This window comes from Juglans regia, chromosome 16 (genome assembly GCF_001411555.2).
Source record: "Juglans regia cultivar Chandler chromosome 16, Walnut 2.0, whole genome shotgun sequence".
Lineage (NCBI taxonomy): Eukaryota > Viridiplantae > Streptophyta > Magnoliopsida > Fagales > Juglandaceae > Juglans > Juglans regia.
In genome coordinates, this window is record NC_049916.1 from 14,097,604 (window position 1) to 14,121,516 (window position 23,913).

Consider the following 23,913-nt stretch of genomic DNA (forward strand, 5'->3'; position numbering starts at 1 on the left):
TGATATGAACCCGTGGGAATGAATTCCCTTGAACCCACAATCAATTTGAAAACTCCCCAAGAAAGCCAAAAATCAAGGTCAAGGATGGAGAATCTAGACCCGATGAGAACTTTTCAAGAACCTAGATTATATTAAAATCTAGACCCGTTGAAGAACCCGTCTCAAGAACCCAGATTACAAAAGGAGGAACGCCACAAAGGTTGTGATTTACCTTTGATAAGTTCAAGAGTTCAATCAAGAACAAGAGGAGAAAACTCAACTCACAAATAAAATTCAATAATGTCTAAACTCTCAAATGAGGCTACAAAGAGTTTTTAAAGCCAAACCTAATCAAAACCCTAGCCAAAATAAAGCCCCTTTTACCCAAAATTACCCTTGATGAACAGTACCGGCTACAATACGCGCGGCTACAGTAACCCCTACAATAAATTGATGAAACCCTAGTTCCTAAAATGTAACTTTCCAAATAAGCCATTGGCCAAAATACAAGGCCTTCCCAAAAACATAGTTCAAAAGAAATAAGACATGTGAGCCAAGCATCTTCAAGCCCACTTATTCTAAACTAATAAAATAAATCATTTAACCAAATTGGAAGCCTCCAATAACAATAGGCCGTATCTCTAAGTCAGTCTTCCATAGCTTGAATAAAGTGAATCAAAGCTGGTTCTTCTTCTTTCAGACCCATCTTCAGTGTTGGGCTCTTGCTGGCTTCATCCCAAGTGGATTGCACTAATCCTTGCATTGCTTCCTTGTTCTTCTTGGCCCTTGATCTTGTAATTGGCCCATCTAGAACTTGCAAAGGATCTTTAAGAGTAGGCCCACCAGATGGGCCGAATACAGGTTCAAGGGCTTAAACGATGAAGATTATGCTTTGATTCATTTCAAAAGCTATGGAAAGGGCAACAACATGACTTATAGGCTTTGGACCCTTGAAGGCTTTCAACTTATTTAATTAATTTCAATGACCTATTTTATTTGCTTAGAATAATTGGGTTTATGCCTATGTAAGAGCATGTTGGGAAAGTTATTATTTTATTGAACTAGGGTTAGGGTTACTGTAGCAGCCGCTGCACTGTTCACTCAGGGGTATTTTTGAAAGATGGAGTTTTATTTTATCTAGGGTTTTAATCAGGTTTTGGTATAAATACTCTTTGTAGCCTCATTTTCAGAATTTATGAAGTTTTATGATATTTGATGAATTTATTCATTGTGAGTTGAGTTTATCTCCTCTTGTTCTTAATTGAACTTTTGAACTTATCATAGGTAAATCACAACCTTTGTGGCGTTCCTCCTTTGTAATCTAGGTTCTTGAAACGAGTTCTCATTGGGTTTAGGTTCTCTATCCATTTGACTTGATTTTGGCTTTCTTGGAGAGTTTTCAAATTGGTTGTGGGTTCAAGGGTTTCCTTTCCCGCGGGTTCATATTAGGAAGCCTATAAAACAAGCTATCAGAGGATTTAAGGGTATTTTGGGACATCATTCTAAGGGGCATGGGTATTTTTGGAAAACTGGCTATAAAGGAAGATATAAGCTTACGGGGGTAAAGGCTCTCATCGTGTAACAGAGGGATGGACTAAGAAGAAAGGGAGTGGTTGTACGATGCTCACTTAGAGAAGGAGGTTGAGGCAACTACGGCTCTGGGGTGGGCAGTGGTGCGACACAAGAGAGAGAAAAGGGTGAGAGAGTTAGAGAGAGGTTCTATCTAGTTGATAAGCACTAGGGAGGAAAATGGTAGCTGACGCCGATGGGCTTATCGGAAGGGAGTGGGCTAGATGGGGGTTGGGCTGGTCGGCAATTTCTATGGTGATGTGGGAGGTGGTCCGACGGGGTGGCTGTTGGTTGACGGTGGCTGGGAACAAATGCAGGGGCTGTTTTTATTCTCAGTGGGGAGAAAACAAAGACCCAGAGGACTTATGGGTCACGCACGCAGTGGAGGAAGGAAGGTTCACCATCCAGCGAGGTAGGTATCTCAATTTGTGGGTTTTGCTCTGTCTGCCGAGGCTGCTATGGTGGCTAGTGTGTGAAAGTTTCATGGTTTTTGCTAAGGGTCTCATGGGTTTTATAGATGAGGGTAGGGAGATATCGTGAGTGATTTGGAGAGAGGTTTGAATTCGACTAAACTTTGGCAAACTACTCCTACAAGGAAAGAAACACTCAGAGGATATAAGAGTTTTGAAGTGTTTTGAGTTGGAAGTTAGTTCAAACTAGGAACCTATTGGATAAATTGTACGAAGGTTTTAATAGGGAAAGAATCACTTTTCTAATTTATCTGTTAGCATATTTCCTAAGATGATAATAAAAATAAAATAAATAAATAAAAATATAATACTAGTTTTAAGCCCTAAATTTGGACCCATATGTTATAGGATGTGGATGAATAAAGCAAGTAACACACATATACTTTACATACCTACCAGAGATTCTATGGTCCCGAACTAGATAATAAGTCTTCATTGACATCATCTGACAGTTCCTCTTGAGTGTGGTAGTAGAATCGATCCTCTTTTGAGTCAAAGTACGTGTTAACTTGTTCTTCCTTTTCCCTCCATGCGTCTTCGATCTTTGGAGATCCCTCTTCACAGTATCGTATGTGACAAAAAGAGAGAACAGTGACTCTGAGGTATCCATGAAAGAGATAACTGGTTACAACGTCTCTTGATTTTTGTTTCATCCTCTTTCTCTATCTGGCTTCTTCATCATTGTGATTTCACCAAAGAACCTTCACTAAAGGAATTTTTCCAATTCCCAAGTTCCTTTGCTTTCCAACCCATAATCTGAACGAAATCTTCTTCGTATGTCAAGTTGGATTGTAATGAAATTTCCCCCAGACCGTGGGTGGGGTAATTCTGCTTGTGGCTCCTAAGTTGTGAGCGACGCTTAATCTTGCATCCAAGTCCTAATAGTCTAGTACGAACCTTTGGTAATAACCGACTAATTTTAAGAAACTTCAGACCTTGTGTACTTTGGTAGGATGCTTCCTATTCACTATTTCTTCAATCTTACTAGGATCAGCTACTCCATTACTCAAAATCTCATGCCCTAAGAATTTTATTTCCTTAAAATTCACACTTGCATACAAACTATGTTCCTTTAATCTTGCTAGCACTTAAGCTGAGATGTTGCCTATGTTCCTCTATCTGACCCTTCAATTCCTTTAATTCTAACAAGGCAAATACAATATGATGTTCTATTTTTGGTAGGTTACATGTTCGTCGCTGATACGAAAAGACCTCGTTGTGCTAAAGCCAAATAAGGCACATGTCATGTGGGCATATCGCGATATTACTTAAAGCATAATCATCAACTACCATCTACCTAATGGCTAAATCAGAAGGACTAACTTCTATAAAAGAGAGGGGTACTTAAGGAAAAATACCAGTAATGACTTCCATTTCTTCAACTCCTAGTGCTTCCTGGTCCATAACACCGGGGGTAATTGTGTAAACTCGGGTTTAGGCAAGTGGCCTTATATTTGACTTGTTACTAGGGTTATGAGCATTTCTGCCTCCTTGTATATTCTAAGGTCACTCTCGAATCATATGTCTTGACTGACCGCATCGAAAACATACTCCTGAACTCACATTCAACATTCTCCACTGTAATTCCTTCCACACTTTTTGCAAGTAGTAGGAGTTGTCATAATGCTTTTACCCTTACTAGCTTCTTGTATAATCCTTCTTTTGCCATTATTCCCTTCTCTAGAGAAGGTAGAAAAGTCCTCTTTCGCTCAAGGTTAATCTGGGCTGCCAAACTTCGTTGTTCTGCTTCCAATATTGCAATCACGTTAACCAACTCCTGGAAATTGTTGATGAAGAATCTAGCCACATAACTGCGAATCCTGGGATGCAGTCCTCCTTGGAACTTCCGGGCTTGCATTTTTCAGTGGCAATTAGGTGTGGGGAAACCTCCCTAGCTCCATAAACTTTGCAGCGTACTGCTCAACGGTGAGATTGCCTTGTACTAACGTGGCAAACTCCTACTCTTTCTGGGTCATCATTAAGTTTGGGAAGAATCGATTGTCAAATTCCTCCTTAACCTATCCCCGGTCAAAATGGTGATAGTTCCCAATTCTCTTATCAAACGCTACCTCTTATTGTCCCACCAGATACCAGCTTCTCCCTGAAGCAGGTGCCCGCGTACTGTACCTTCGGTTCTTCAATACAGCTGCTGATCTTGAAGGTCCTGTCAAGATCTAATAGCCACTTATTGGCTTTCATGGGTCCCTCAATTCACATGAAATTGGGGTATCTATATATCAAGAACTTCTCGTAGGAACACCCTTGGTTCTCAATCTATGGGAGTAGCTGGTTCTGCCTCAGGATTACTTCTTGTTGCTGTTTCATAGTCTCTATCATCTGGCAAATTGCGCTGGCCAAGTCATGTCCTCCATCGAAGCCATGACCCTGTTCTCTACAGTTGATAGAACCTTCAGCATTCCTTTCTTGCCTTCCATGTGTCATCTTGGCTTAATCCTCTTAATTCTTGCGATGTATGTGCATCAGACCAAGCTTCTACTACAGGATTCAAGCCTATGCAAACTAAGGATTCGGGATTATCCAGAGACGTAATTGCTCTGATACCACCCTGTGACACCCCCCAACCTCCGCTTGGGATGGAATGGAGGCTTAGAGCATCAGGGCGTACAACACAAGGTTACATACCCCAATACATACATTTAATATGCAATGCATTCTAGTATGCAACTAGTAGTATGCAAAAATCGCAACGGAATAAAGGTGATTAGTAATAACTCATGCCAAAATGCACTTAAAACATTCCAATAGCATTAATAACCATTATAAGTTCAACTTAAGTGGCTCTTCTTTTAAATTGCCTCCCAAGTGCAGAAGGTGTCTAACTTGTGTGTAATGAGAGTCCCAAGGTTGATTTCACAGGGATTAAGGTAGATTCAGTGCTATGCAATTGTTTATTGGAATAATAGGAATTAAGAAGGTGAAATATTAGCTGTGCAAATATGTTATGATCACTGGGCAGGTTTGTAAACCAGATTGTTCATACCAAAAAACTCAAGGGTTTGAAAATAATTTTTGCTTCTTCTATGAGACTCCTAGATGAGAATGAGATGGATTTGGATGCACACTAAAATTTATAAAAACGGCAAAAGAAACTGAACTCTCTACGTTGATAAAGAAGAACAAATTCAAAACTCAAGACCAATGTTCTGAAAAGCTTTTTAGAAAAATGCCTAGGTTTCAAGTCTCCTTTGCAGAGAGGGATTTCAGGGGAGTTTGGTAGTCCACAATTACTATCAAAGGCAATTTCAGTCAAGATAAAAGCATTTGGATGATGTATATGATTGAAACACTTAAACAAAACATTTTCTAAATAATCTCAACAAATTTCACTTCAAACTGACAATCAACATGCAACTCGAGATTAGGGTCTGCATCCCTTACGCATTCACCGTGCCTTCAATCAATGGTGGATCAAAGAGCACACAGAGAAACCCTAATCTTAGTGTCTATAGGAATGACAAAGATTTATGGAGAATACAAATTAAAACCTTGAAGAAATCAAAACCCCCAATTAAAACCCTACTGCCCAAAGGTTTCCCTTGACCTAGGTTATGGAATTACTCTTCCATCAAGTATGAAAACAAGCTATTAACCAAATAAAAAGACTGTTCCATAATCCAGAGAAAATAAAAACAAAAACCCTCGAATTGGAAACCGAAATTTTAAAGTGATTTTCGGACTTTGCCAAAAATACCAACGTCCACTTCTCGCACGCCCCTTGGTCCCTTTTAAGCTCTCCTTCCTCATCCTCTCCAGTGCTCCTACTAATTTCATGTGGTTCTAAGGTACGAAACCTGAGATGCAAAGCAGCAAGGGTTTTACGAGCTTGAGAGGATTCCTTTTCTTCTCTCTCTTTTATTTCTCTAAGTTTCAAGTGAGTGTGTGAGGTAAGTGGTAGGTAGTAATATTGCACATGTATTTCCCATTTTGACCTTGTGGTGCCTTTGTTGTAAACTTATTGTGTAAATAAGCATATGTAACTCATTTTCAGACCAAAACCCTTAATTTACATGCTCAATTTTCAAATTATTTCCACTTAATCACAACCCCCAACTAGCTTTTTGCTAGAGCCTTGGCAAAGGAGCGATAAACAAGGGATGAACAGTTCTCCATTCAAAGGTACATAAGTCATTAATTCCATAGTTCAGATTGTTTCTCATTTAAGAACTTCATGTAATAAAAAGATGCTTATGCAAAGGAAATCAATAATGTAGTTGCACATCCCAAACTGTGATCAGTGTTGTTCCTAGGTCATTAGAGTTGCACACCATCTTCTACCAGGTTATTTCACAGTAACAGCTATCATAAAGAATGACCCTTGTCCTTAATTCAAAACCACTGATTAGATCATAAAGAAAGGCTTCCTTATTTCTTCTCTTGCTAAAGCCCAAGTGATAGGCAGCCTTTTCCAAAAGCACTCTCTTCTATTATTATTATTATTATTAATTTTTTTAAGAGATCTCTGGTTTGTCCTTTTTCTCATCATTTTTTTTCTTTTTTTTTTCTAAACCATTAAGATGTGGTTCATTAAGGTATGCCCAGCTGCACTTTTTTAACCCTAGTGGAAGATGTGTGACTTTTCAGATGTCCTAGTTTGCAAAGGAAATAGTTTGGAAGTAAGCGAAGTGTTCACTATTTCCTTTGTTCAAGTGTGACTTCATTATATGATCCTCTCAACAGAGTCACTTCAAAGTTCTTGTGTATCTATGAACTCATGATTCAAACAGTTCTCTTCTAGTCATACCTAAGAAGTGTTTCATCCTAGCACTATGATATGAACTCCACCAACAATTGTGATGAAACCCGATAACAATGATGGCTTGGAACCCCAAGATCGTATTGACAAGATTTGTTGAGCTTTGACCAGTCACCGAACTAGATGAAAAAACCAAGACTACGAAGGATTGAAAACGCCACACCAAGAAATCAGAATCAAGGTGATAAGTTTGGAGCTTGAACGCCACAAGATTAACTTGATAAGTTTAAAGAGTTCTTTGAAGAACCAAGAGGAACACAAGACCTCACAAAGACAAATAAGCTTCTGAAATTTCAAATCTGATATTAAAACTCAAAATAACCCCTTTATATACTTGGAACAACCCTCCAAGAATAGGAAAAGTCATAACTACAGCTTTAAAAGCAACACAAATATTAACATAACAAGTCCCACGAATTTTAGGCCTCTTGGACTTCTAGAGGCAGCCAGTAATGACAAAATGACTAAATTCAATGTATTTCACGTACCCAGGCAAGACCAAGTTCATTCACCTATTTAATATTCTTGAAACTTAACAAATTCATGTCCTTTAATGGTCAGACCATTCATCATATTTCTATGTGCTAATTAGCCTCTTCAATTGCCTTGATGACATGGACTAAGTCTTGAATATTATTTGAGCCCATCTTGGTCTTTTTAGAATCAGCCCAATTCTCTTGGATTAGCCCATTTAGTGCTTCCTTGAATCGTTTGGCTCTAAGTCTTGTAATTGGGCCACTAGGAAGTGACAAAGGGTCTTTTGCAAATTCAGCTCCATTCCCACTTGTATGATCAGCATGTCCAGCTCCTTGGTTTGCATCATTCTCCCCCTCTTGAGAAGGATTTGTCCTCAAATCATCACCTACATCAAAAGGAGACAAATCAGCAACATTAAAGCTTGCACTGACACCATACTCACCTGGTAAGTCAAGCTTGTAGGCATTATCATTGATGCGTTCTACTACTTGAAATGGCCCGTCACCCCGAGGTAGGAGTTTTGAACGCCGCTTCTCTGGAAAACGGTCCTTCCTTAAGTGCAACCAAACCCAATCTCCTGGTTGAAACACTACCTTCTTACGTCCCTTGTTGGCTTGATGGACATATTGTTTAGTCCTCCTTTCAATGTTCAGCCGTGCCTTTTCATGAATCATCTTTACAAATTCTGCCTTCTTTTTGCCATCTAAGTTCACACGTTCACTCAAAGGTAAAGAAGTTAAATCCAAAGGTGACAATGGGTTAAAGCCATAAACAATTTCAAATGGTGAAAACTTAGTTGCAGAATGTATACTTCTATTGTAAGCAAATTCAACATGTGGCAAACAATCTTCCCATGCTTTCAAGTTCTTTTTAATGATAGCACGCAACAAAGACGACAATGTTCTATTTACTACTTCAGTTTGGCCATCTGTTTGTGGATGACAAGTAGTAGAAAACAACAACTTAGTTCCCAGCTTTCCCCACAAAGTCTTCCAAAAGTAACTCAAAAACTTTGCATCCCTATCAGAAACAATGGTCTTAGGCATACCATGTAATCTAACAATTTCTTTGAAGAACAAATCAGCTATATGTGATGCATCATCAGTTTTATGACATGCAATAAAGTGTGCCATCTTGGAAAATCTATCTACCACCACAAAAACTGAATCTCTCCCCCTCTTAGTCCTAGGTAAACCTAAAACAAAATCCATAGAAATATCAGTCCAAGGTTCACTAGGTATTGGCAAAGGGGTGTACAAACCATGGGGTTTCAACTTAGACTTAGCCTGTTTACACGTAATACACTTCTCACAAATTCTTTCCACATCACGTTTCATATGAGGCCAAAAAAAATGTTCATGCAAAATTCCTAAAGTCTTAGCTACACCAAAATGACCCATCAAACCACCACCATGAGCTTCTCTCACAAGCAATTCGCGCAAAGAACATATTGGCAAACACAGTTTATTTTCCCGAAACAAAAATCCATCATACCTATAAAACTTACCAAACACCATTTTTTCACATGCATTTAACACATCACCAAAATCAGAATCTTGAGCATACAATTCTTTAATGTATTCAAAGCCAAGCATTTTTGTATCTAAAATGGAAAGTAAGGCATACCTTCGGGACAATGCATCAGCCACCACATTTTCCTTACCTTGCTTATATTTGATCACATACGGAAATGTTTCAATGAATTCCACCCACTTGGCATGGCGTTTGTTCAACCTTTGCTGTCCTTTCAAATGCTTCAAAGACTCATGATCTGTGTGAATCACAAACTCCTTTGGCCATAGATAGTGTTGCCAATTTTCCAAAGCCCTCACCAAGGCATACATCTCCTCATCATAAGTAGGGTAATTTAGGGCTGCCCCACTCAACTTTTCACTGAAATAAGCAATTGGACGGCCTTCTTGCATCAAAACAGCTCCAATACCTATGCCTGAAGCATCACACTCAATTTCAAAAGTTTTAGCAAAGTTTGGTAAAACAAGCAAAGGTGCATTAGTTAACTTTTCTTTGATCAGACTAAATGCCTTTTCTTGTTCTTTTCCCCACTTAAACGGCACATTTTTCTTGATGACTTCAGTAAGAGGGGCGGCTAAGCTACTAAAATCACGCACAAACCGTCTATAGAAGCTAGCTAAGCCGTGGAAACTCCTCACTTGGCTGACTGTTGTAGGCGTTGACCACTCTTGGATTGCCTTCACCTTTTCCTCATCCACCTCAATTCCTCTCTTACTAACAACAAAACCAAGAAACACAAGCTTATCCGTGCAAAAGGTGCACTTTTTGAGGTTAGCAAACAACCTTTCTTTCCTTAGAATTTCCAAAACAGATTTCAAATGCATTACATGTTCTTCCAAATTTTTGCTATAGATCAGGATATCATCAAAATACACAACTACAAATCTGCCAATAAATGCTCGCAAAATATGGTTCATCAAACGCATAAATGTGCTTGGAGCATTAGTTAAACCGAAAGGCATCACTAACCACTCATACAAACCATATTTAGTCTTAAAAGCAGTTTTCCATTCATCACCTTCTTTCATCCTAATCTGATGATATCCACTCTTAAGATCAATTTTTGTAAAGACACAAGAACCATGCAATTCATCCAGCATATCATCTAGTCTAGGAATGGGATGACGATACTTTACCGTTATGTTGTTGATGGCTCGGCAGTCAACACACATCCTCCATGTTCCATCCTTCTTGGGAACTAACAGCACCGGAACCGCACAAGGACTCATACTTTCACGCACAAACCCCTTCTCCAATAATTCACTTACTTGCCTCTGAAGTTCCTTGGTCTCCTCGGGATTACTCCTATAAGCAGGTCGGTTTGGAATTGATGCACCAGGTATGAAATCAATTTGATGTTTAATCCCTCGGATTGGAGGTAAACCATAAGGTACCTCTTCAAGAAGGACATCTTCAAACTCCTGCAAAAGAGAAACAATATTGCTCGGCAAAGCACCGACGAGATCATTAGTACATAAAAGAGCCTCCTTGTACATGAGTACAATAAGGGGCTGGTGTGAAAATAATGCTCTCTTGATCTCACTTTTTTTTGCAATGTAATTGAATTTCTCCTCTCTTGCTCTCACTATAGCCGAAATCCTCTCTCTTTCTTTTTCACTCTGATCAATGTTTTTCTCTCCTTTTTTTTTTTAAGTCTGTTTTTTCAGTTTCGGCTTTCCTTTCCTTTTCTTTTTTTTTTTCATTCAAACTTTGTAACTTTAATTGGTCCTCCCTGACCTGTTTTGGAGTTAATGGCACAAGAGTAATAGGTTGCCTATTAAGAGTGAAGGTTGTGAATCCATCATGCGTAACCCTCAGATCATACTGCCATGGTCTTCCCAACAGTAAATGGCATGCGTGCATAGGAACCATATCACAAAGCACCTCATCCTCATATTTGCCAATGGATAATGCCACCAACACTTGTCTTGTCACCTTGATTTCCCCACATTCATTCAACCACTGAAGCCGGTAAGGTTGAGGATGTTTCAAGGTAGTTAAAGCCAATTTCTCCACCAAATAAGTGCTGGCTACATTTGTGCAACTCCCACCATCGATAATGACACTGCAAACTTTGTTATTTACAAAGCACCGAGTATGAAACAAGTTCTCCCTTTGGTTACTTTCTTCCTCCTTAACCTGCACATTGAGAACTCGCCTTGCAACCAATAAATCTCCAACCACAGCATTTTGCTCATCGTCAGCATCCTCCATAGATGGCATATCATCATTATCTACTTCTTCCTCATTTTCTGACTCAAGCTCTCCTTGGGCATTTATCACCATCACCCTCTTGTTTACACACTGGCTGGCTATATGTCCGCGCCCCTGACATTTAAAACATTTAATATCACGTGTTTTAGAACTTGAAGTCTCGATTGTACCTGAAGTAGTGGCGGTCTTTAAGTTGGCATTCTTAGAGGATTCAAATTTTGGCTCATTTTGTTGCTGCTCATCCCTTTTTGGAGTTGTCTTCCACGAGCTGGTTGTAGCCATAGGCAGTCCCCTCCTAGCCAATCCCTTTCGTTTGAATTGTTCCTCCACCTTTATGGCTTGATGCACCATATCTGTCAACTCAACATAGTGCTGCATCTCGACTATATCCGCAATCTCACGATTTAAACCGTGCAAAAACCTAGCCATGGTGACTTCCCTGTCCTCTTCTACATTAGCCCGGATCATAGCTACCTCCATCTCTTTGTAATACTCATCCACACTTTTAGATCCTTGAATTAACCCTCTGTAATTTTTGATACAATCCCCTATAATAGTGGCTGGGTACAAAACGCTTCCTCATAAGCATTTTCATTTCCTCCCAAGTGTCCACGGGTGGCTCTCTATTCCTCCTCCTATTAATCAGTAATTGATCCCACCACACAATGGCATAATCGGTAAATTCAATTGCAGCCAACTTAACCTTCTTTATCTCTGAGTAGTTGTGACAATCAAAAACCATCTCCATTTTAGTTTCCCACTCCAAATAAACTTCAGGATCATTTTTACCTTGAAAAGATGGGATTTTAATCTTTATATTTCCTAAATCGTTATCCCTCCTAGGCCTACCCATCCTAGCTTCTCTATTTCTATACCCACGCTCAATCCTGCCTCGGTTCAAATATTGCTCATCAAACTCCTCCGACTCCGCCTCTCCATCAACATTCCGCCACGGACCACGCCCACCATGCTGCCTATTGTGGATGTCATGTTGCTGGCCCCTAGGAGTTTCTGCTTCTACCCTGTCCAACCTTTCGTGAATAGGTTCTAATTCAGCCCTCAACATACGCCTCATCTCCCCTAACATCGCTTGCATTTGGAGGTTTGGAACTGGAGGTTGTCGAAATTCTTCGGTTGTGTCTTCTTCTTGATTATTAGACATGTTTTAAAATCTGCAAACAAAGTTAGAATCCTCACAAGCACTCCCTCACGTGTTTCACTCAAGAATTGATACACTTGCACTCGTGTTTTCACTCTAAACGGCTTTTACCCTCATATGGTCTCGCACACTCTTGCCTTTTTCCACTCTTCTGTGTCTTCTTTAGTTCTTAATCGAACTTCAAGAAACTCATTCAAAATAATCCAGCAGCAATTCAGAAAATAAACAACCAAAACTCATCAAAAGTTCAAGTACTTGAATAAGGTGAGATACAAGATTGAAAGGAAGAAGTTTTCTTACTGGAATCGTGTACCCTTTTTTTTTTTTTTTTTAAACACAGCAGGAACAGGAAATAGAACGAAGATAAAAGATAGACAAACTTATCTTAGAACCAAAGCTCTTGATACCAAAATGATATGAACTCCACCAACAATTGTGATGAAACCCGATAACAATGATGGCTTGGAACCCCAAGATCGTATTGACAAGATTTGTTGAGCCTTGACCAGTCACCGAACTAGATGAAAAAACCAAGACTACGAAGGATTGAATGACTAAGGGCAGCCAGTAATGACAAAATGACTAAATTCAATGTATTTCACGTACCCAGGCAAGACCAAGTTCATTCACCTATTTAATATTCTTGAAACTTAACAAATTCACGTCCTTTAATGGTCAGACCATTCATCATATTTCTATGTGCTAATTAGCCTCTTCAATTGCCTTGATGACATGGACTAAGTCTTGAATATTATTTGAGCCCATCTTGGTCTTTTTAGAATCAGCCCAATTCTCTTGGATTAGCCCATTTAGTGCTTCCTTGAATCGTTTGGCTCTAAGTCTTGTAATTGGGCCACTAGGAAGTGACAAAGGGTCTTTTGCAAATTCAGCTCCATTCCCACTTGTATGATCAGCATGTCCAGCTCCTTGGTTTGCATCACACTAGAATTGTTCCCTCCTAAACTCCTCTAACTTAGACAATTGCAACCTTCTCAAAGATCCAATTTTTTCCATGTCAAAATTAATTTCTTTCACTGCCCTAGTATGCTTTGTGCTCAAGTTCTACAGGGAGATGGCAAACTTGTCATAGACCAGGCTATATGGGGACATACCAAGTATAGTCTTATAAGTAGCCCTATATGCCAACAAGGCATCAACCAATCTCAAAGACCAAACTTTTTTTCAAGGATTAACAGTTTTTTCAAGAACATGCTTAATTTCCCTATTTGCTAATTCAACTTGGCAATTGGTTTGTGGGTGATAGGGGGTGGACACTTTATGATGGATCCCATACTTCTTTAAAAGTGATTCTAGTGGTTTGTTACAAAAGTGTGTTCCATTATCACTGAGGATGGCCCGGGGCATACCAAACCTAGACATTATGTTGTCTTTTATGAATTTGTGCACCACTTGGTGATCATTAATTTTTTACAAGGGATGGCTTCCACCTAGTTAGACACATAATCTACGGCCACCAAAATATAAACATACCCAAAGGATGAGGGAAATGGGCCCATGAAGTCTAAACCCCAGCAACCAAAAATTTCCAAAACCAAGATTGGGTCTAAGGGCATCATATTCCTCCTAGTTATCCCCAGTAGTTTTTGGCATGGCTCACACTTTTTGCAGAATTCAACAGCATCTTTAAACATATGGGGCCAATATAAACTATATCGTAGGTTTTTAGCAACTGTTTTCTTTAAAGAAAAGTGATATATGAAACCGTGGGAATGAATTCCCTTGAACCCAAAATCAATTTGAAAACTTCCCAAGAAAGCCAAAAATCAAGTCAAGGATGGAAAATCTAGACCCGATGAGAACCCGTTTCAAGAACCTAGATTATATTAAAATCTAGACCCGTTGAAGAACCCGTCTCAAGAACCCAGATTACAAAGGAAGAACGCCACAAAGGTTGTGATTTACCTTTGATAAGTTCAAGAGTTCAATCAAGAATAAGAGGAGAAAACTCAACTCACAAATAAAATTCAATATTGTCTAATCTCTCAAATGAGGCTACAAAGAGTTTTTAAACTCAAACCTAATCAAAACCCTAGCCAAAATAAAGCCCCTTTTACGCAAAATTACCCTTGATGAATAGTACCAGCTACAGTACGCGCGGCTACAGTAACCCCTACAATAAATTGATGAAACCCTAGTTCCTAAAATGTAACTTTCCAAATAAGCCCTTGGCCAAAATACAAGGCCTTCCCAAAAACATAGTTCATAAGAAATAAGACATGTAAGCCAAGCATCTTCAAACCCACTTAGTCTAAACTAATAAAATAAATCATTTAACCAAATTGGAAGCTTCCAATAACAATAGGCCGTATCTCTAAGTCATGTCTTCCACAGCTTGAATAAAGTGGATCAAAGCTGGTTCTTCTTCTTTCAGACCCATCTTCAGTGTTGGGCTCTTGCTGGCTTCATCCCAAGTGGATTGCACCAATCCTTGCATTGCTTCATTGATCTTCTTGGCACTTGATCTTGTAATTGGCCCATCTGGAACTTGCAAAGGATCTTTAAGAGTAGGCCCACCTTGGTTCCTATCAAAAAGTGGCCCCCACAAGCCCCATTGTGACAAGCAGATAGGACATTAGTTATCCGAATTATTTGGTCAGAACAATATTTCAACAAGTAAGGGTCATCATAAAAAAAATACTTTACCTCTACTTTGAACTTTTCTAGATCCTGAGGAGTCCAATGTGGAGGTGTTTTTCCTGTTACCAAGAAATTGACAACTCAGCCTACCAAGGTGTATTCTCAATTAAAAGTATTTGTTCATCAAGGAAAGTTTAAAAAATTGGCAATGAAAATCAGATTTAGTGACAGTTAATCTAGACACGTGGTCAACCACCACATTCTCCACTCCCTTGGTGTCTTGAATCGTGATATTGAACTCCTGCAAGAGTAGCACCCATCTAATCAGCATTGGCTTAGCATCCTTTTTTGTAAACAAATATTTCAAAGCTGCATGGTCAGTAAAGACAACTACAAGTGACCCTATAATATAATTTCTAAATTTCTCTAGAGAAAATACAATGGCCATCAACTGTTTTTCTATCGTGGAGTAATTCTTTTGAGCTCCAGTTAATGTCTTGTTGGCATAGTAAATTGCATAGGGTAGTTTATTCCTACGCTGACCTAAGACAGCTTAGGAAATTGCCATAGTTTATTCCTATGGCAAAGTCACTGGCATCACACATGATCTAAAAGGGGAGGGACCAATATGGGGGTTACATGGTAGGGGTTGTAGTGAGTAGGTGTTTGAGCTGGTCAAATGCTTTTTGATGTTTTGTTGTGTAACACCCCACTCCTTCCTTCTTACGTACGCTTCTTCTTTCTGGCAATTTACATGCATACATAACCTCTCATTATTCATTTCCTTAAGTGCATAACTTAAACTTAGAAAATACATAAACTACTTTCAACTTGGAATTCCTTCATCCAGACATACTTTTTCATCCTAGTCCATCTTCTATGCTTTCCTCATATTTTCTCTTTCTAGGACCCTCTTGAGGTCACCTTTTCCAAACACATAGCCTCCTACTTCACGTTTTTATCCTTCAAGGTGAACCTCCTTGCTTCACCTTAAAGGCTAAGATACATCATCACCTTCATTCATTCTCTCTACCTATCGAACCTTCCTTTCGATGCATAACATGGACCAACCAAGTTTTGTACAAGCCAAGCCTAGTCAACGCATACATCCCTTCCTTCATTCATGCACCATAACCAACACTTCATCAAATCTCAATCGTGCATAATACACAACTTTAAGCCAACTCTAAGGCTTAAAGATCGTGTACCCATGCTTAAGACAGATTATCCATTACATATGGTAAATATGTCCAGCACATGTGTCCAACACATTACACATGTACCCTATCTCTTTTATCACCTAAGATCAGCATATAATTCTACTAACGCCCATTTGTATAAACAAGCTCCATACTCCGATATTAACCTTCAACTCAAACCCAACTAGCAGGACCTTTCATACAACCCGTCCATAACTACGCAACTTAGCTCGACACTTTGCACGACATAACCCCATTCACAACTACACCTACCGTCACATCACATAGCTCGCTACCATTTTCGAACTACACTGTGATCCTATCACTTCACATGGCATCCTGCCACTTCACAATTGTACCATCTCCTCACTCATCACGTGCACAACTCCACAAGCATTCCCTGTCACTTAATGACATCCCATCATTCTCCCTCTACGTCACTATTACACCACGTCGTCGCCCCATACATACTTCCAACCACAACACTACTATACAGTGACACACTCATCACAACTACTTCGGGACACTGTTTCACAGTTCCTTACACTTCACAACAAACTCCACACTACATCACTGCCCATCACTCCACACTACAATTCACACAGCACAGTCCACAATACAACACAACACAACACACTTCACAACTACACCCATCACTACACTTACACAACCATACACACTAAAACTAACGAGGGACAAGGGAGAGATTATACCATGGGTCGGGATGACCCGTTGCGTTTCTCACTGTCAGTCACGACCCCTTAGCGTCGGAAGCCATTAGATTGGGCGATGGCTGCTCCTTGGTGGCCACTGTTGTGACCTTACAATGGGACTATCTCGGAGGACTGAATCTAGGTTTCTCGGCTAGATTTAGGGTTTCGCGGTCAGATCTAGGTTGTTGAGGGTGGCCAACACAATGGAGAGTTTGTGGGTGGCAGTGGAAAGACCATAGGTGGCTACTAAGGTCATATACAGTGGTGGGGGTGTACATGGGTGTTGGAGGCCCATTGAGATAGGAGAGGAAGGCAACGCCTCAACTGGCTGGGCAAGAGGATGGAGCTCAGCATGGAGTGGTGGCCCATGGCGACTTGTGGTGGCTTGGGAGGAGCATAGTGGCGTCGAGAGAGTTGGTGGTCGTGGGTTGCAAAACAGAGCAAAGGAGAGGGCAGGCTCGGCTGGGCATGGAAGAGCAAGGGAGGAGCTTCGGTGGGCTGTGGTGTGATTAGGGTGGATGGGGGCAAGGTACGTCAGCCCTACGTCAGCAAATCTAAGATTCCTAGAGACAAAGAGAGCATGTGACGAAGGGAGGAGCTGAGGGGCTTCGACCAGCTAGGGAGGAAGAGGGAGTGGCCGATGAGGTGAGGGGCAGCTGGTGGTGGAGTGGCTGAGCCACTGGCAACGGACCCAGGCCATGATGAGGAGAAAACCAAGAGGTAGAGGGGTTGGTTTGGGTTACGTGAGGGGCAGATTGGGGAGATGAGTGGTTGGGTTTGGTAGAGGGGAGGGTCGCTGGCGGTTACGGGCTTGGTGTGGTGGTGCTAATGGCTGCGGCAGAGGGAAAGGGGAGAGAGAGGGAGCTATGCCGTGGGTGGTTCGGCAAGGAGGTAGTCGCCGGTGAGAGAGAATGATGTTGGTGCGGTGGTGGTGGCTGGACCGTAGGGGCGCCCCTGGTTGAAAAGAAGAGAGATCGGGAGAGAGAGAAGGGCGTGCATTGAGGGGGAAGAGAGAGAGGGAGAAAAGGAAAATGAGGGGAAAAAGCTCGGGTTTAGGGTTTTAAATCTCAACCCTTCATCTTGAGTCTCCATATCTGATCCAACGGTAGGAAATTAAACATATAAATAAACTAACTAAAATAAGAGGAATTAAAATAGAAATACAGTATGATTAATTTAAAACCCAACTTTAATTCTAGAAACATAATCTTTCATCATAATATAAAATGACGAAGCTTGTTAGACATTTTTAAGAGAAGTAACTTCATCTAAATAAATAGAGTTTTTAACATAAAATGAAATAAGGAATATTCAATAATACTCTTAAAGGACTAAAATCATTTAAATAAAATGATTTGCTTAATTCTTGGGGTTTCAAATTATAAAAGGCTACTTTAAAATTTGCTTTGGTTCAATAATGCTAAAAATACCCCATTTAAAATAATTTTAGACTTTTAAAATATTTCAAAGACTTTAAAACACTGGGATTCATTAAAAATCACCCACTATATTTAAAAACACAGCTTCAATATTGAAAATGCGTGGACGAGACTCGTGACCAATCAAGAGAAAAAGGAGCGGGTTGCTACAAGAGCTGTTGTGTAGCAAGGTAGTGTGGTGAGGTGGACTTGCCTTGATATCATGTGACTTTTTGAGGCCATTGGGCAGTGGGTGGTCAACCTTGGGTGGGTGGAAACTTCTCCAACAAGTTTTGCCAAGGTGGCCAAAATTCGTAGACCTAAAGGGCCTTAACCGAATGAGCCTCATTTTGGGGTTTTAAGAGGGTTTTGGTAGAATTTGGGATTCTATGAAGGCTAAATCCAATTTTTCTTGGTCCAATAAGATTTCGAAGGTTTTGAAGGGTTGAATGATGTCATAACATGAATTTGAAGGATTAATAGCATGTGGAAGTAATTTAATCAAGTGATGAAACACAATGTTAGAAATTGGATCCATTTAAGGTTTGAAATCAAGTTTGGGGTTTGGGGTAAACCGTTTAGGGTTTCGGTTTCCTCCAAGCTTTCGAAGTTTCAATTGTATTCCAAGTATTTAGGATTTCACTAATGTCAAAACCCTATTTGGTTTGGCACAAAATGGATGATTGGATGAATAGTATTTTGCTTAGGTAGCATGACCTCACAACTTGATTTCCTTAACATTTTCATCTCATGGTTCATTTTCGTGCCAAGTATCCAACACTATTTACCAAGTGTGGCTAAGATCTCTCCAAGCGTCCAAATAAAACTTCTCTAACCTAATTTGGACATTCCACACTATGATTTTGAAATACTGCACTTGATGCTACTATTGAGGTTACTATTCACTCCAAAAAATTAAAAAATAAGTCACTAAAAGGTCCTAAATAAACATACTAACCTTGTACTTCAAAATGTTTATCGAAAATCAACTTCGAAGTGCCTCGAAATAATCAAAATGCGTATTCGAATACACATTTCGTCCGAAAACTGAAATTGAGTTTATTGCACAATAAAATTCTCATTATTTAGATGAAACTAATGGCGTGGACCATATCCCATTCTGAAACTTCTAGGTACCTCAAATAATTAAAATTACACTTCTGATGAGTGATAACACTGACTATGCTGATAGACTAAAACATACGGGATTAGTCAATTTATGAAAACTTACGGAGTTTCCACGAGGTTACTAAAAGCTATAGAAATTCCTCCATTGAATTTTTAGCTAGCTGTTACAGTCAAACCTCCCGCCTCCCTGGAAACTTAAAATATTCTAGTCCTCTAGCTCTACTTTCATAAATATTCTAACCTGGGTGGTTTAAAAACATAAAACAAACTAAAATGAGTCGATGACTCAGTAAGAAACCCATCATAACGTAAACATACTTAACCTAAAGTTTTTCATAATCATTCATGAGAATTTAAAGTTATGATCATTCATACGCATGCTTATGACATGCATGCGTTATCTTGGCTTATTTGACTTATCTTATTTATCATACTGACCCACACACTTAACCATGTGTGCAAGGTTGTGCAACGGCCCCACATCCTGTAACCACAATGGGAACTATTAATAGTATTATAGCATACTCTAGTGGACCACGCTTAGGTCTATGGCATGCACATCCACCCATAAATTGCATTGGTACCATGCGTCTGAATGATTGATTGTCTTATTAACTGGTTTGATCTTATCTTATAGTTGATCATAAGAAAGCTTATGCATCTTATGCAATGTGAGATGCATGGTATGCATAATATATACATAACTATAATATGCGGAATGAAACATGATAAATGACGTGCTTGCAAATATAATGACATTTGTTGTACATAATTATTAGCTTCTAAAGAACTGGCTTTAATGATAATATATATATAACTAGCTAACATGTGTTAATCTTAACTTTATTATCAAGCTACCTACCTAGTAGCATTGCTTCCAAAATTTGTAGCTGGTTACCTATACAAGGTATTGCAGTACGTTACTAAATTTCTAGAAATACGTGTTATAATACTCTAGTTACTTAAATAGATACTATGGAAATAATTTAATAATTATTATGTTTAATTAATAAATACTAGTGTCATGTAATTATCCTTAATATATCTTTATTTTCTAACTATGACTTTACTAATGTAATTAGAGTTTATTATTTTATAAGGTTTAAAAGCAAGCTTATAATAAGGTAAGCCCAAAATAAATTTTAAGGCCGACGTAAAACAACCTGGACGTGTAAAGTGACCCAAAATGGCCATGGCTAAGAGAAATACGGCATGGTATGGTATTAATTGACCGTCCAATGTTTCTTAAACTTGCAGGAAACTACACCATAGCCGCCAAAGGCATGTAGTCTGATTAGCATAAACCCATAACCTCCAAAATGGAGGTCTTGGGTTTGAACACTCCAAATGTATCCCAAAAAAAAAAAAAAACTACACGATAATTTACTTGTAAAAGGAGGTGAGGACCATAATGTAATTTAGTTCAAAAGGAATCTATGCATTGATGAAGGCTACTGGTTATTTTTCATTTTCAGAGGAATCAGTTCATGAAACTCATTCGTTTTCGGTGCCGAGAGAGTGGAGAAAGTGAGGGAGTGAGCTATGAGAGAAAAAATGAGAGAAAGAGATAGAGAAACAGGCTTATTGAGAGAGAGGGAGAGAGAAATTAAAGCTTATAGAGAGAGGATGAGACCGTGCGACAGGCTAGGCGTTGGGTTTGGCTGTTGCACTTTTATGGTTTTTTTGAATAACACATGGAAATGAAGATATTTATAGAGAGATTTAAGAGAGGGTGCCGACGCGTTCGAGTTGGATTCAGTCACGATTATTTAACAAGAGAGTTTGAATTTAAAAACATAAACTAATAGTTCATTCAATGTAGGATTGACAGTAATGACTTTAAATTGAAATAAAATTATAATGATCGATTTTTAAATTTAAAAATGAGTATAACTCGTTCAATAAATAATAAATGGTCTTTAACCTAGTTATTGAGTCTAATTAAAACTCATAATCAATCTCAATAATTTATTCCTTATGGGTTTATCCAATATGGCCCATTAAATATAATTTAAGTTCAATAAAAATTTTCAATATTCTGACCTTAGAATTATTGGACTGGTTACATGATCGCTCTTGGTGGTATGTTGCTTGAACATGAAACATATCAACATTTTTCTCGTACACATAAAATTCCGGAAGCTGGCTCAAGAGAATAAATCTTTTGGTGCAACAAGAGCTGCATGGCTTAGTTTGTCCTGTTGATGCTTTGCCGAAGCACAAAGTATCCTACCTAAATCAAGATACCAAACCCATGCAACAAGCAAAGGAATCCCAAGAACAGTAATATTGAGTAGGTACTTTTAGGCTTTAGAGAATTGATTTCTATAAGAACTAAGTCACGAACACAAATACTGGCAGAATCAAGAGGCAATCAAAATTTAAGCTCATCAAAAGCTTTTGTTTATTTCTATTTATCTTCATTAGCTCGACAACCATGCATTCCTCAGCAACCATTGATGATAGGACATCAATGTACCAGGGCTCAGCCTCGCGTGTAACTATAGTGGCACACCTGTTTGGGCTCTTGTCTCTTGTTCTCATCCTTGTTTGGTTGTTGCATTATCAGGGGGGCCTGGAATATGATTCTAACGAAGCATATCGAGTTTTCAATGTGAGAACCCCGACGATCACTTGCAAGCTATTTGCTTAATTGCTTCATCCCATAAGTTAGATGAAATTTTGAAACTTGCTCTCTTTTTTTGGATGCAGGTTCACCCCTTTCTCATGTTTTTTGGTTTTATTTTCATGGCTGGTGAAGGTATCTATATAGTTTATCCGTGGTTTTTAATGGCTGGAAAAATTAAGCCGGTTTGAATTGAGTGATGAGATGAGTTACAATAACGTTGTTGTCAATTTTTATCATTCGTACAATGATAGCTGTTAACAACTTAACGTTACCTTCTTAATTACTTACGTACGTTGGTGTCATAATGAGCAGCGATGATGGCATTCAGAACGGTGGCGGCGGAAAGAGAAGTGCGGAAGTTCATTCACATGATATTTCACCTGATTGCTCTATGTCTGGGAATTGTTGGGATAAAGGCTGTTTTCAAGTTCCATGAAATGATCAACAATTCGCCGGATGTGTATAGCTTACATTCTTGGATCGGCATCGGCACCTTCAGCTTGTTTTGCTTGCAGGTAAGCAGCCCACTGTTTGCTTATAATTTGAGTTAAAGTTGAAACTACAATGGGCGACAATCCTCATTAAAAAGAGGAAAAAAAGAATTAAGAAAGAGGAGAGAAATAGAGAAAGGAAAAGGAAACGTGGGAAATGCAGGCCTTGGAAAGGATAGATTTGTGAATTATGTTTACAATTAATCAATATAATTGTGCCAATCCATTAAGAATAGCTTCAATTTTACACTGCCATTCTCTATTTCAAATAGTCATAAAATGGTAAGAAAATCATGAATTTTTCATTATCCTAATTAATATATTCCGAAACCTAACTTTAATGGTAATTTTTAGCTTCAATTGGGGGAATACAGATGAAAACAATCAAGACAATTATGCTTGAGAAGGGAAAGCGGATGAAAACAATCAAGAGCTAGAATTAGGGATCCATGATGCCACTTATGCGGCCGTCTATCTAAATGCTTCTATGTATCCCCAGAAAGCTAGATAGATAGGTCAAATGTGGAGCAGTGTTGATTAATTTGTTAGCCTAATTCCAAACGCTCATTTACTAAATTAAGTTACTGCGTAACTTTGTGTTGCAGTGGTTGATCGGTTTTGTTACATTCATGTTTCCACGAGCTTCGCATCCTACGAGGGCTAGGTTTCTTCCATGGCATATGAGTGGGGGTAGAGCCCTCCTGTACATGGCGATATGCGCCGCCCTCACCGGGCTGATGGAGAAGGCTACTTTCCTTAAACTCCAACACAGTTATGAAGCCCGTGTTATTAACTTTACAGGACTCTTCATACTACTCTTCGGCATCTTTGTTGATCTCTCGATTGCTTTGGGTCGTTACCGTTTCGACTGATTTATATGTGGATGCACATTTTCTTTATTAATTTTAATGCCAATTATATTGCTATCGAGTTTTTTTTTTTTTTTTTTTGAAATAAACATCATCTTCATTGATATCAAAATGTCACTCAATACAATGACACTCCCTCTCTACAATTCTTTGAATGCTATCAGGTATGTCTTCTATCCACACTAATTCAGTTTGTGAATGTAAACTTTCCTTTGCTAAAGTATGTGCTTGTTTTGTGATTGTTTTTAGTTGTCCTTAAGGGACAAGGTTTGATTAATTGATTGAATGGGTTTGGGTTAAGTGATTAATTGATTGAATGGGTTTGGGTTAAGTAATAAATAATACCCCCTTGTGTTTGAGCATGTGTTTTGAGTTGTGATTCAGAAGTACTGCTTGATAGAAATTATTTATACTTCATTTAGCATGGTGGTGTTTGGATCCTGTCTTTAAAATCCAACAGCGACTCCGAATTCGGGTAGTGGCAATCCTGACCAAAGTATGTATATATATTATATATATTATTAGTTAATTAACCAATTCCTCAAATGGCTAATATTAATTTGGCTCCAGATGGGTTAATATTATTGCTAGTTAATAATCTAACTTGACACTTTTTGTTTCACTTTGAAAAAGAATATTAATTTGTGGTACCTCATATTATAAGGATAAGAGTAGGTAGTGAATGAGATCTCA

General features: G+C 38.9%; 1 protein-coding gene and 1 pseudogene across 1 annotated transcript; one reads left to right on the forward strand and one right to left on the reverse strand.

The window, feature by feature from the left end:
* Positions 1 to 7,472: 7,472 nt before the first annotated feature.
* Positions 7,473 to 12,178, reverse strand: LOC118344801 (annotated as a pseudogene).
* Positions 12,179 to 21,593: 9,415 nt separating this feature from the next.
* Positions 21,594 to 23,366, forward strand: LOC108998128 (probable transmembrane ascorbate ferrireductase 3). Its single transcript, XM_035686736.1, has 4 exons — positions 21,594 to 21,845; positions 21,944 to 21,992; positions 22,173 to 22,375; positions 22,957 to 23,366. Exons 1-4 carry the CDS (start codon positions 21,669 to 21,671, stop codon positions 23,221 to 23,223), a joined length of 696 nt encoding a protein of 231 aa, XP_035542629.1. The 5' UTR covers positions 21,594 to 21,668; the 3' UTR covers positions 23,224 to 23,366.
* Positions 23,367 to 23,913: the final 547 nt, after the last annotated feature.

Coding starts and splice junctions, on each gene's coding strand:
- LOC108998128 (XM_035686736.1), top strand. CDS start 21,669: ATGCATTCCTCAGCAACCATTGATGATAGGACATCAATGTACCAGGGC. Junction 21,846..21,943: donor AAGCATATCGAGTTTTCAAT/GTGAGAACCCCG, acceptor TTTTGGATGCAG/GTTCACCCCTTTCTCATGTT. Junction 22,376..22,956: donor TCAGCTTGTTTTGCTTGCAG/GTAAGCAGCCCA, acceptor TTTGTGTTGCAG/TGGTTGATCGGTTTTGTTAC.